Genomic DNA, 14114 nt, shown 5'->3' with positions numbered 1-14114 from the left:
CGCTCTGTCATTGGGTGTGTAAGTATTGATTACGGTTATGTCCTCTTGGTGGATTGACCCTTTCATCATTATATAATGCCCTTCTTTGTCTCTTATATTAGATTTTGATTTAAAGTTTATTTTATCAGAGATTATCATTGTCACCCTGCTTTCTTTTGGTTACTGTTTGCTTGATGAATTTTTTCCATCATTTGATTTTTAAACTATTTATATCTTTGTGTCTAAGGTGTGTCTCTTGTAGGCAACATATTGATGGGTCATTTTTTTTTTTTAATTCATTCTGCCACTGTCTCTTGACTGCCACATTTAAACTATTTACATTCAGTGTGATTATCAATTGGTATGAATTTACTGCTGCCATTTTTGTTATTTTTGGGGGGGGTGTTGATGGGTTCTTGGTTCCACTTAATTTTCTCTGCAAATTTCTTTTTATTTATGGATTTTCTTTTTATTTCCTTCCTTGTTGTTGATTCTGTGTTTGCTGAGACTTTTTTATTTTCTTCTTTATTTTGGTAGTACATCTATTAATTTTCTTTGTGGTTACTCTGAAATTTACCTTTATCTTCATAAGTTTAAAACAATCTTTGTATTTTGTTATCGCCTTGACGTCCTCTCCATATGGAAGTTCTATAACTACACATTTATTCCCGCTTTTTGTTTTGAAGTTGTCATTGTTTGCAGAATGACATCTCTTGTTTCCTGTTTTCAGTTTTGCCGCTTGATTTTACTTTTGATATTTCTTTATCTGAGTTTGTATCTGAGTGATGCTGTCATGTGTCTTAATCTCAGGTTGTTGTCTGATATCGTTGGTTCTCTGTCTGAAGGACTCCCTTTAATATTTCTTGTAAGGTTGGTCTGGTTTTTACAAATTCCCTTAATTTCTGTTTGTTTGGGAATGGCCTAGTTTCACCACCATATTTGAAAAATAATTTTTCTGGATATATGACTCTTGGTGGCAATTCTTTCAGGCTTTTATATACGTCATCTCATTGCCTTCTGGACTGAATGGCTTTAGTAATCAGCACTTAGTCTTATTGATGCCCCTTTGTAAGTGACATTTTGTTTTTCATGAGCTGCTCTCAGAATTCTTTGTCTTTAGTTTTGGAAAGTTTGATTATATCTTGAGTTCTCTTTTGGGGGTCCATCCTTCATGGATTTCGTTGAGCTTCTTAGATGTAAAGTGTCTGGTCTTTCATGATATTAGGGAAGTTTTCTGCCAATAAATCTTCAAAAATTCTCTCTGGCTCCTAGACACCCTTCTAAAGCAGAACTGAAGCTACTCCTAAAATTTACCTTTGAGTCAAATATTAGAAAGGTCTATAAAACAAAAAATAACACCTGTGAGGAACACATTACTTAGAACAATCAAGTACATGAGACCAAATCGCCAGCGCCTGCCCAAAAGCAAAGATGAGAAGGCAGCATTGGTCAGGGAAACCAGATGATTGGAAATGGAGAACCCAGGGTGGAAAGGGAGAGAGTGCTAACACATTGTGGGGATTGCAATCAAAGTCACAAAATAACTTGTATATAAATTATTCAATAGAAAATTTGCTCTGTAAACTTTCACCTAAAGCACAATAAAATGTTCAGAAAAATCCTCTCGTTATGCACTTAGAGCAGCACAGAACTACTTTGTTGATTGGTATTTCCTTTCCCCAGGTCTTTGCGTGGCTTGTTTCCCACTCCATGCATCCTGCTTTATCTTCATCACAGCATTCAACGCTGCCTGATATTGTCTAGTTCACATGTTTGTTTTCTGGTTCATTTTGCTCCCCCTCCGGAACATCACTCACTAAGAGCAAGGACCTCAACCATCATGCTCTCTGCTCCCTCCCCTGGCATGGAGAAGAGGGCCTAACGTGTTGCAGGCAGTCAGTAAAAATTTGTTGAATGACTACTGAATAAAGAATTGCACCTCTATATATTATGATTCCCAGTACAAAACTAAGAAAAAAGCACTTTGTTAGCTAGAAAAAATATTAATTTGCCTCACATCTAAGGAGTTCAACGAGGCATATAATGAAACTTCTGAGGGATTATTGTTTATAGCAGGGACTTGGCTTTGGCTCCTTTCTCCTAATCCTGGCTCTTTCCTGCTCAAAAATAAAGGAAAATAAACTTTAAAGTAACATAATGGCAGGAGGCAAAAGAACTTGGAAAACCCCACAAAGTGGCAAGACTTGGACTATTAGACAAATCATATTTTCAAGAATTAATGATAATATAGAGTCCCTAGGTGGTACAAAAGGTTAATGTGCTTGGCTGATAAACAAAAGACTGGAAGTTCTAGTTCATCCAGAGGCACTTGGAAGAAAGGCCTGGTGATCTACCTCCCAAAAATCAGCAATTGAAAACTCTATGGAGCACAGTTCTACTGTAATACACATGGGGTCACCATGAGTAAGAGTCAACTTGATAGCAATTGTTTTTCTGTTCTTAATGATAGTAAGGCCCCAAGACAGGTCCAGCTCTGGCTCTCCTTGGCTGCCAGGGGGTAAATGGATTGAAAATGAGGGTGTTGATATCTAAGGTCAACTGCAGCTGTCCAGTTCTGTAATTCCACGGTTTTCTATCAATTTTCTATTTGTTTATCTCTTTGGTCAGATTGCAAACTGCTCAAGGGCAGGAATGCACCATCCACTTTTTTTATATCCTCTTCTGCACCTAGATCAGTGTTGTGCACCTCGTTCTATGGATAAACATCAACTGAATATAGGACCAGAGCCCAAGTCCCTTTTTGATGCAATGAAGTCACACCAGCTTCATTTTGGTCAAGAAGCTTGAAGAAATTTTCTTGTGGTTTTTCTACTGGAATTTAAGGCAATGGAACATAGCAGAATTTTAAGGCTGGAAAAACCATTGAAGATCATTATCTGTTTGATTTTCATTTTATAGATGACAAAATTTAGGCCCGGAGTGGAAAATCCACTTCCCCAAGGTCAGATAAATCCAGGTTCCCTGATTGTGTGTCTTTGGTCCCCATGAGAACAGGGACGAACATTTTTAGTCCTGGAAGCATCATGCACTTTCAACTTCTGTGAATACTATCATTCATGGTTGCTTCTCTAGGTACTCAACAAGTTCATGGTGGGAAGCTCAGTCATGGGAAAACCAAGGTGGTCCTGATAGTGCAGGTCTTGGCAGTTCAGCTGAGCATGTGTATGGGGAGCATAATAGCAACACTGCCAGGGCTCAGGAGATGCTATGGCTGCCCCTAGCCCTTTCCCTTCCATTAGCTCCTTCTTGAAATTCCAATCACAAAGGAGGTTCTTGTTTCATTTGTAGGTCATGGTTGTTGTTATTGGGTGCTGTTGAGTTGATTCTGACTCAGAGTAAAATTGCCCCATAGGGTTTTCTAGGCTGTAATCTTTATAAATAATATTTTATTGTGTTTTTGGTGAAAGTTTATACAGCAGTTTAGGTTCCCATTCAACAACTTCTACACAATTGTTCAGTGACATTTGTTACATTCTTCACAATGCATGAACATTCTCATTTCCATTTGGGTTGTTCCATTTCCATTAATCTAGTTACACTGCCCCCTTAAATTCTCATCTGTGTCTTAAAGTAATTGTTTGGTCTCATATAGTAATTTCTTTTATCTCTTTGATTTTTTTTTTTTTAAATTTCATTGTGCTGTAGGTGAAAGTTTACATTTAGGTTAATCTCTCATTCAAAAATTAATACACATATTGTTTTGCGACATTGGTTGCAACCCCACAATGTGACAGCACACTTCTCATTTTCACGCCGGGTTCCCTGTGTCCATTCACCCAGTTCCTGTCCCTTCCTGACTTCTCATCGTGCTTTTGGATAGGAGTTGCCCGTTTGGTCTTATCTATTTCATTGAACTAAGAAGCACATTCCTCACATGTGTTATTGTTTGTTTTACAGGTTTGTCTAATCTTCATCTGAAAAGTGGGCTTCGGGAATGGTTTCAGTTCTGGGTTGGCAGAGTGCCCAGGGGCCATAGTCTTTGGGGTTCCTTCAGTCTCTGCCTAGTCTTTTTTTATGAAATTGAATTTTGTTCTACATTTTTCTCCTGCTCTATCAGGGACCCTCCATTGTGATCCCTGTCAGAGTGGTTGGTGGCGGTAGCTGGGCGCCGTCTAGTTCTTCTGGGCTCAGGCTGGTGGAAGCTGTGGTTCGTGTGGTCAACTAGTTCTTTGGGCTAATATTTTCCTTGTGTCTTTGGTTCTCATCATTCTCCTTCGCTCTGGATGCAGTGGGACCAATAAATGTATCTTAGATGGTCGCTCAAAAGCTTTTAAGATCCCAGACACTACTCACCAAAGTAGGATGCAGAATATTTTCTTAATGAAATATGCTATGACACTTGACCTAAATGTCCCCTGAGACTATGGTCCCCAACCCCCAGCCCCAGCAGCTTGACTCCTCAAGGTGTTTGGATGTGTCTAGGAAACTTTAAGCCTTCGCTTATGTCAAGTTGTGCTGACTTCCCCATATCGTGTATTGTCTTTCCCTTCACTAAAGTTGACATTTGTTTACTACTTAGTGATTTCCCTTCCTCCCCCATGGTGTCCACTAAATAACGTTGGTGTGTGTATGTGTGTGTAAACCTTTTCTTGAGTTCTTATAACAGTGGTCTCATACAATATTGACATTTTGTGATTGACTTAATTCACTCAGCATAATGCTCTCCAATTGGCCATGTTGTGAGATGTTTCATGGGTTCGTTGTTGTTCTTCATCCATTGTGTGTACGTACCGTTGTGTGTGTGTACCATAATTTGTTTAGCCATTCATCTGTTGATGGGATTTTAGGTCGTTTCCACCTTTTTGCTATTATGAATAGTGCTACAATTAACAGGGGTGGCATATGTCTATATTACCGTGATGGTTCTTATTTCTCTAGGGTATATTCCTAGGAATGGGATTGCTGGATCATATGGTATTTCTACCTTTTTAAGGAAGTGCCATATCAATTTGTAGTGGTAGTACCATTTTACACTCCCACCAGCAGTGCATAGAAGTTCCAGCCTCCCCACAATCTCTCCAATATTTGTTATTTTCCATTTTTTAAATTAGTGCCAGTAATGTTGGGGTGAGATGGTATCTCTTTGTAGTTTTGACTTGCATTTCTCTCATGGCCAGTGATTGCGAGCCTTTCCTTATGTGTCTGTTAACCTCCTGAATGTCTTCTGTAGTGAAGTGTCTATTCATATCCTTTGCCCATAATTTGGGATTTTTTTGTCTTTTTACTACCGAGGCTCTGAAGTATCTTGTAGATTTTAGAGATTAGATCCTTTTGGATATGTCATAGCCAAAATTTACTTTCCCAGTGTGTAGGTTCTCTTTTTAGTCTTTTGGTGAAGATTTTGATGAGCTCGAGTGTTTAATTTTTAGGAGCTTCCAGTTATCAAGTTTATCTTCAGATGTTTGTGCATTGTTAGCTATGGTTTGTATTCTCTTTATGCCATGTATTAGGGCCCCTAACGCTGTCCCTATTTTTTCTTCCATGATCTTTATTGTTTTAGATTTTATATTTAGGTCTTTGATCCATTTGGGGTAGTTTTTGTGTATGGTGTAAAGTATGGACCTTGATTCATTTTTGTTACATATGGACATCCAGTTATGCCAGCACCATTTGTTAAAGAGACTGCCTTCCCCCCATTTAACAAACTTTGGCCCTTTGTCAAATATCAGCTGCTCATAGATGGATGAGTTTTCGTCTGAGTTCTCAATTTCTGTCCCATTGGTCTATGTCTGTTGTAGTGCCAGTATCAGGATGTTTTGACTACCATGGTTCTATAACAGGTTCTAAGATCAGGTAGTGTGAGGCCTCCACCAAGTTCTTACTCTTCAATAACGCTTTACTTATCCAGGGCCTCTTCCCTTTCCACATAAAGCTGATGATTTGTTCCTCCATCTTGTTAAAAAATGCTTTTGGAATCCGGATCAGGATTGCATTGTTTCTGCAAACCACTTTGGGTAGAAATGACATTTTCACAATGTTGAGTCTTCCTATCCATGATCATGGTATGTTTTTTCACTTACATAAGTATCTTTTGGTTTCTTGCAGTAGTGTTTTGTACTTTTCTTTGTATAGGTCTTTTACATCCCTGGTTAGATTTATTCCTAGGTATTTTATCTTCTTGGGGGATATTGTAAACAGGATTGATTTGCTTATCTCCTTTTAGAAATTCTCTTTGTTGGTATAGAGGAATACAACTGATTTTTTGTATGTTAATCTTGTATCCCGGTACTTTGCTGAAATCCTGTATTAGTTCCAGTAGCTTTCTTGTGGATTCTTTGGGGTTTCCTGAGTATAAGATCATATCATCTGTGAATAGGGATAGTTTTATCTCTTCCTTAGCAATTTGGAAGCTGTTTGTTTCTTTTTCTTGCCTTATTGCTCTAGCTAGGATTTCCAGCAAAATGTTGAATAAGAGTGGTATCCTTGCCTGGTTCCTGTTCTTGAGGGGAATGCTTTCAGTCTCTTTCCATTTAGAATTATGTTGGCTGTTGGTTTTGTATAAATGCCCTTTACTATGTCAAGGAATTTCCCTTCTATTCCTATTTTGCTGAGAGTTTTTATCAGGAATGGATGGTGGACTTTGTCAAATGCCTTTTGTGCCTCATTTGATATAATCATATGATTACTATTTTTTTTAATTGTGCTTTAGGTGAAAGTTTACAGCTCAAGTTAGTTTCTCATACAAAAATTTATACACATATTGTATGTGACCTAACTGCAATCCCTATAGTGTGACAGCACACTCCCCTTTCCACCCCAAGTTTCTCGTATCCATTCAACCAGCAATTATCCCTTTCTGCCTTCTCATTCCACCTCCAGACTGGAGCTACCCATTAAGTCTTCTATATCTACTAGAACTAAGAAGCACACACTTCACAAGTATTGTTTAATTTTTTATAATGCAGTCTAATCTTTGTCTGAAGAATTGGCTTTGGGAATGGTTTTAGTTCTGGGTTAACAACGAGTCCAGGGGCCATGTCTTCTGGGGTTCCTCCAGTCTCAGTTAGACCATTAAATCTGATCTTTTTACATGAATTTGAGTTCTACACCCCACTTTTCTCCCCCTACATCAGGGTCTTTCTGTTGTGTTCACTGTCAGGGTGGTCATTGGTAGTAGCCACGTACCATCTAGTTCTTCTGGTCTCGGAATGATGGAATCTCTGATTTATGAAGTCTGTTTGTCTCTTGGGCTAATATTTTCCTTACTTCTTCAGGGCTCTTCATTCTCCTTTGCTCCAAGTGGGTTGGGACAAATTGATTCATCTTAGATGGCTGCTCACAAGTTTTTAAGACCCCAGATGCCACCCACCAAAGTGAGATGCAGAACATTTTCTAAATAAACTTTGTTATGCCAATTGACCTAGATGTCTTCCAAAGCCATGGTCCCCAGACACCTGCCCCTGCTACTCTAGGCAAATTCTCACTGCTTCTGAACTGTTTCTCCCTACCCCTGCCACTCAGTCTGATTCCTCAACTTTGTCTTTGATGTTCCGGGCTCCTAGATTGTCATATATAATTGATTCACTTGTTTTTTCGGGTCTTTGTTGTAAGAGGGACCACAGGACACGTCTGAATACTCTACTGTCTTGGCCCTGCCTCTCAATTCTTTTGTTTTATTTATGTGGTGAATTACATTGACTGATTTTCTAATGTTGAACCATCCCTGCATTCCTGGTATGAATCACACTTGGTCATGATGTATTACTTTTTGATGCTATTGAATTATTTTGGCTAGAATTTTGTTTAGAATTTTTGCATCTATGTTCATGAGGAAAATTGATCTGTAGTTATCTTTTTTTTTTTTTTTGGTGGTGTTTTTGCCTGGCTTTAGTATCAGGGCATGCTGGCTTCATAGAATGACTTCAGGAGTATTCCTTTCTTTTCTGTGCTCTGAAATAGTTTGAGTAGTATTGGTGTGAGCTCTTCTCTGAAACTTTGAGAGAATTCTCCAGTGAAGCCCTCTGGGCCAGGACTTTTTGTTGTTGTGGTTGAGAGGTTTTTTATTTTTATTTTTTTAACTCTTCAATCTCTTCTTTTGTTATGGGTCTGTTTAGTTTTTCTACCTTAGCTTGTGTTTGTTTAGGTAGGTAGTGTGTTTCTAGAAAATTGTCCATTTCCTCTAGGCTTTGAAATTTGTTGGCGTACAAATTTTCATAGTATTCTGTTATGATCTTTTTTATTTCAGTTGGGTCTGTTGTGATATCCTGTATGGGGTTTGTTTAGCTTCTTGAATAGATATTTTCTCATCTTTCATGGTATTAGGGAAGTTTTCTACCAGAAATATTCAACAATTCTCTCTGTTTTCCATTATCCCTCCTGTTCTGGGACTTGGATCAGTCATAGGTTTGTCCTCTTGATAGTATCCCATATAATTCTTAGGCTTTCTTCACTTTTACTCATTCTATTTTTCTGATTTTTCCTCAAACAAATTGGTGTCAAAGGATTTATCTACAGTCTCACTAATTCTGACTTCCATTATGTCAGTTCTGCTCCTATGACCTTCTATTGAGTTGTCTAATTCTGAAATTTTATTGTTAATATTTTAGATTTCTAGTTGCTATTTTTATGTGATTTCTAGTAACCTATTCTGTCATTTTGTTCTTGTATTGCCTTCCTGAATTCTTCTATTGCTTTGTCTGTGTACTCCTTGGTTTGGTCTGTTTTCCCTGATCTTCTTCTTTATCTCTTGGAGAGCTCTGTATGTTAGTTTTTTTAATTCTTTATCAGGCAGTTGCATTGCCTTATCTTTTTACAGAAGGTTTTCTCATTCTTTATTTTGGTCACTTGCTGGATCCATCTTGTTCTGTTTCTTTATGTGATTTGATATTGACTCTTATCTCCAATGCATCAGGAAGTTACTATATTTATTTATTGTTTGTTTGTTTACTGTGTCATAGTTTTCATTTTGTTTTGATATATCTAAGTAGGCTAGGCATGAATGCTACTCTGGTTGTTAATCTGGCCACGTTGTAGCTTTCACCTTTTGTCTCCAGGTGGGCAGAGCAGCTACTAGTGGTGTGAGCCTCCGAGTATGTTCACTGCTCTTCCAGGACTGCTGAGGATGTAGGCTGCATTTTTGGTGAGGTAATGAATCTGTCTTGCTGGTCACCTGGCCGTGGGTGTCCTCCCTGCTCATTGGCTTGGGTGTTTCGTGTGTGCTCTGCTACTGTCTTGTTGGTCAGGGTACAGGCACCCAGGTCATTGATCACCAAGTGTGTGGTGTGGAGACTCTCACCTACAGTCCTCAGCAGACAGGGCTTCATGGGGTTATTTAGAAGAGGCATAGGTCTTTGGTTGCAGTGGGAGGTGATACAGGGGGCAAGGCAGGGGGCTGTCAGCTGCCCCTGGGTGCCTGGATGAAGGACATGCCCTTGTTCACTAAAGAGCATAGTGTGGGGGTATTGCAGCTGGTCCTTCAGGTCCCAGCACTGTTCACTGGAGAGACTGCGGGGTGCTATTTGTTCTCAGGCCCCTGTGGTGGGCAGGTGGATGGGGTGGGTGGTAATGCCAGCACTCAGGCCCCTGGCGTGGGTAGTTGAGGCCCTTTCTTAGGGGGTGGGGCAGTGTGAAATGCCACAGATCTGCAGCTCCCACTTGGCTGCTGCACATAAAAATGGGCTTGAGTTGGGAGCTCTGCCTGCTTTGTCCTAATGAGGGCATGCCATGCCAGGTCCTCTAGCAAGGCACTAGTGAGGGGACCAGAGTGGGTAGAGGTCATTTGTGTTTTGGGGTCTTTGTTGTAAGAGGGATGACACAAAGCATCTGACTATTCTGCCGTCTTGGTCTTGCTGCTAGGCTGTAATCCTTATGGGAGATCACCAGGTCTTTTCTCCTCTGGAGCGGCTGGTTGGTTCAAACCGCTGACCTTCCAGTTAGCAGCCGAGTGCTTTACCAATTGCATCACCAGAGCTCCTTGATCTATATCTAGCACAGGTCCTGTCCTGCAACAAGTGGATATTGTCCCTTGGAAGTCCTACAGGTGCCTCGAATGCAACATGTCCTATCTCATTGTGATGCTCTCCAACTCCTCTCTCCTCCTTAAGTCCCTGGCTTTATAGAGGTTGCCCCACAAAGACCCAGCCCCAGGCCAGAACCAGAGAACTCATCCTTGACTCCCCCTCACCCAGTCACACCAATTGTTAAAATATGGAATACTTCCCTACCAGTTCGTAAAGAGCTATCATCCTGTGTCCACCCCTCCGCCACCAGAAGCCCAACTACCCAGCCCTCTCCATCTGCTCCAGAGACTGCTGGGACCTAACCATAATCCAGCAGCTAAATGGAAAATGCCTGGTAAATCAGGGGCTCCAGTTCTGCTTGCTGCAGCCCTACTTCTGTGCCACGGCCTCCATCTGCTGGGACTGGTGAGTGACCATGCTGCTTCAGAAGCCCAGACTCCTTGAAGGCACACAGCCTCATCTCCTGCTGCTGGGCAGCACTTCCTCATCCACAGGAACTATCAGTGCACTCAGCTCAAGTGAATCCCTGCAGGTTCTTGAGCATGTGTGTTCCTTCAGTCACCTCCAGGTCTCCGTATGTTTGTGTATCTATTTACTCAAAGCATCTACTGAGTACCACCCACTCATGGTGCTGGGCATACAGCTGTGTACAGTCCCAGGACACCTGTCACACCTCTCTGTGGGACACTGACCACTTGGCTTGTAGGGTGCAGTTACCTCTTTCTTCCTCCTGAAGCCTTACCTGTCCCTTAATACTGGGTGAGGGGCTCCTTCTTACATGTCTCCTACCACCCTACATGGTTATTGTTGTTAGCCCCCAGCAAGGTGGCCATGACTTACAACAACCCCATGCACAATGGAACAAAATATGCTGCCTGGTCCTGTGCCATTCCCATTATTGATTGTGAATTGGGCCATTGTGTTCCATAGTGTATTCATTGGCTGAGTTTCAGAAGAAGATCACAGGTCCTTCTTCCTACTCCATTTTAGTCTGAAAGCTCTGCTGACAGTTGTTCAGTTTCACAGCAACACACAAGCCTCCAGGGACAGACAAGCGGTGGATGCACATGAGGTGCGTTAGCTGGGGATAGAATCTGGGTCTCCTGCATGGGAGGCAAGAATTCTACCACTGAGCCGCCACTTCCGTCAGTGGTAGCTGCCTACATATCGTCTGTCTCTTTCTGATAAATGGTAAGATATTCGAGGGCAGGGACAGGGTCTTGCTCACACCTGTATGCCCAGCTCCTAGCGCTATGCCAGGTCACAGGATACACTCACTAAATATTTGTTGTGTGAATAACTAAACGCATATTTGTTGACTGAAGGGATGGACAGTCTGCTGTATCCATCTACTTAAAAAACATCCGTAATCATAAAAAATAGCTCAGCTAAATCTTTATTTCTAGTTCTTCTAGTTTCACTCCATGGGGGCTAATCCATCCTGACACTTCTTACAAAACTTGTCTCCAAACTCAGGGCTCCCAAATGTGCATACACCTGACTCAGCCCACAGCTGTACCCTGATGATGTCAGTGGATTTCTTCAATCCGTGTCATCTATGTATGTGATCTTTCTCAAACTTTCTATGCACTGTTCAAGAAATATGAAAGGAGCTGCCATTCACTGGGTGCCTCCCAGCCCTTACACGTTATGGCATTTAATCCCTCTAAGGCCTTCACAATAGTTGTTATACTCAGGTTTACAGATGAGAAAAGGAAGCTTAGAGTGCTAAAATAACTTAAACACTTTCAGATCTCAAAGCCTATGCTCTTTCCACTCAGCTGCAGCCACCCATGTCACCTAGCTCCCTCTCCTTTAGATTTATTTCAGTAAAATACAATTAACACGAAATTTGCCATCTTAACAATTTTTAAGTGTATAATTCAGTAGCATTAATTACATTCACAGTGCTGTGCCACCTTCACCACTGTCTACTTCCACAACATTTCATCACCCCAAGCAGACACTCAGTACCCTCAAGCAATACCTCTTTATCTCCCAGCCCATTAACTTCTAATCTACTTTCTGCCTGTATGAATTCACCTAACTAGATATGTCATACAAGTGCAACCATACAATACTTGTCTTTGTGTGTATGAATTATTTCATTTAGCATAATTTTTTCAAGGTTCATCTATGCTGTAGCATGTATCAGAACCTCATTCCTTTTTATGGCTGAATAATATTCCACTGTGTGTATATATACCACATTTTGTTTATTCATCCATCTATTGATGGACATTTGGGTTGTTACCACCCTTTGGCTATTGTGAATAGTGCTACAATGAACCTTGGTGTACATGTGATAGTTTGAGTCCCTGTTTTCAAGTCTTAGGAGTGGAATTTCTGGGCCATATAGTTGTTCTATGTTTAATTTTTCAGGAACTGTCAACCTGTTTTCCACATCAGCTGCACCATTTTACAATTCCAAAAGCAACGTATGAGCGTTCCAATTTCTCCACACCCTCACCAACACCTATCATTTTCCATTTTTTTGATAATAGCCATCCTAGTAGGGCTGAAATGGTATCTTGAGTTTTCATTAGAGGCAATAATTGGGCTGTGTACACAGCAGGCATTCAATAAATGCTGACAGCACTTTCACTGAAGGTCCTATCCCTAGAGATTCTATCATTTGCAATGGGGTGGGGCCTAGACATCAGTATTTTTAACAGCCTTCCAGACAATTCCAATACACATCCAGGGCTGGGAGCCTCCACTTTAGTTGGATGCCATTCTTTCAGGAGATTATAATTTTTATAATTAAACTCAGGTTTTAGCTGTATTTAAATAACTTACCAACACCCACTGAAATTTTTCTTTCATTTTGTTTCTAAACTGTTTCTCTCTGATATAATTAACAAAAACCACAGGCACAATGTGCTTTCCCTCACAAACCAACTTATGAAACTGAACACAATGTGAGGAAAGAATAGAATCTAAAGTTCTGGCGTCAGGTACTCACCTGATATCTGCAAAGGTGCTGACTGGCACCTTCAGGAGATGGGCTATGTCTTCTATCAACTTCGTTCCCTTTTCCAGGCTCAGAGGGCTGTTAAAGAATAGCAAAGAAGAGGGAGGGGGAGAAAGAGCGTTACAAAATGGGACTCATCAATACTTGAGAAGCTAAAAGTCCCCAAAGAGTTACCACCTTGGCCTCTGCGATTCTGAAAGCCGCCTCCGCTCACAGTATTCCTGTCACATAGTGATCATGACACCAGGGGAATTGGGATCAGGTGCTTCTTCAGGCATGATGAATCACCTGAATTTTCCAGCAATAAGACAAACAATAAGGTGCAAATGGAATTGTTAGGAACTGTAATGGGCCCATGATGCAGCAACTGGCTCATCTCAGCCTTCAATAAAAAATATAATAAAGAGGGTGGGAGAGAGGGGAAGAAGGGAAGGGAGAAAGAAAAGATGGGTGCTGCTGAAGAAAGCAAATGCTGAAAACAAATTGCAGGATGAGGTGTCCAATTTATAAGGGCAATGCATATTTCAAAATTGATTCATTTCTAAAATGAATTCTACCCTGATGGAACAATATATAAATATTACATATTTAAGGGTAAACAATCAAACACGATGGACGAGTCCACCACTAGTGATTCATTAAAAGAGGGCATAAATATTCTGTGATGACACCATGGCCTCACAGACTCCCCAGAAGCCAGACCATGTTTACATAAAGAGAGCTGTTTTATTAACAGCTGCTGAGGAATAATCATGTATAATTTGAAGTTCCAAGTACAAATTCTGCAGTCTAGTAGTCAGTTTTGCAAATCATGAGTTGCTTGTGAAATCCTATTAGTACCACTTCAAAGAATTATTCAAATTATATTGTTATATAAAAACAATGTTGTATTGCAAAGGTTTTCAATCTAATTGACCATACATATATTCATTCAGCAAATGTTTAAGAATGCCAACCAGATGCCAGGGACTGCTTAGCGTAGGGGACGCAGCAATGAACAGAAAAGACCATACTTTGACTTCATGGAGCTTACATTCTAGTGCAGGAAGACAAGCCACAAAGAAGTTGACAAGTACAAATAAATAAAGTCCATTAGTGATAGGTTCTATAGAGAAAATTTCTATAGGGTAAAGGAGAAATGGAGTGTGGAGCAGAGGAAGGAAAGGGTAGAGTAACTATTT

The 14114-nt window shown here is 40.5% G+C and overlaps 1 protein-coding gene across 4 annotated transcripts in view; it reads right to left on the bottom strand.

Moving 5' to 3' along the window:
* PTPRN2 (protein tyrosine phosphatase receptor type N2) overlaps window positions 1-14114 on the bottom strand; it is a 1957978-nt gene that overhangs the window by 985554 nt on the left and 958310 nt on the right. For all 4 annotated transcript variants that reach the window (XM_049861881.1, XM_049861880.1, XM_049861883.1 and 1 more), the window contains one exon: window positions 12925-13011. In XM_049861881.1, the coding sequence (XP_049717838.1) occupies window positions 12925-13011 (87 nt within the window). The remainder of the gene's footprint in view (window positions 1-12924; window positions 13012-14114) is intronic.

This window comes from Elephas maximus, chromosome 20 (genome assembly GCF_024166365.1).
Source record: "Elephas maximus indicus isolate mEleMax1 chromosome 20, mEleMax1 primary haplotype, whole genome shotgun sequence".
Lineage (NCBI taxonomy): Eukaryota > Metazoa > Chordata > Mammalia > Proboscidea > Elephantidae > Elephas > Elephas maximus.
This window is presented reverse-complemented; position numbering and strand designations above follow the sequence as displayed.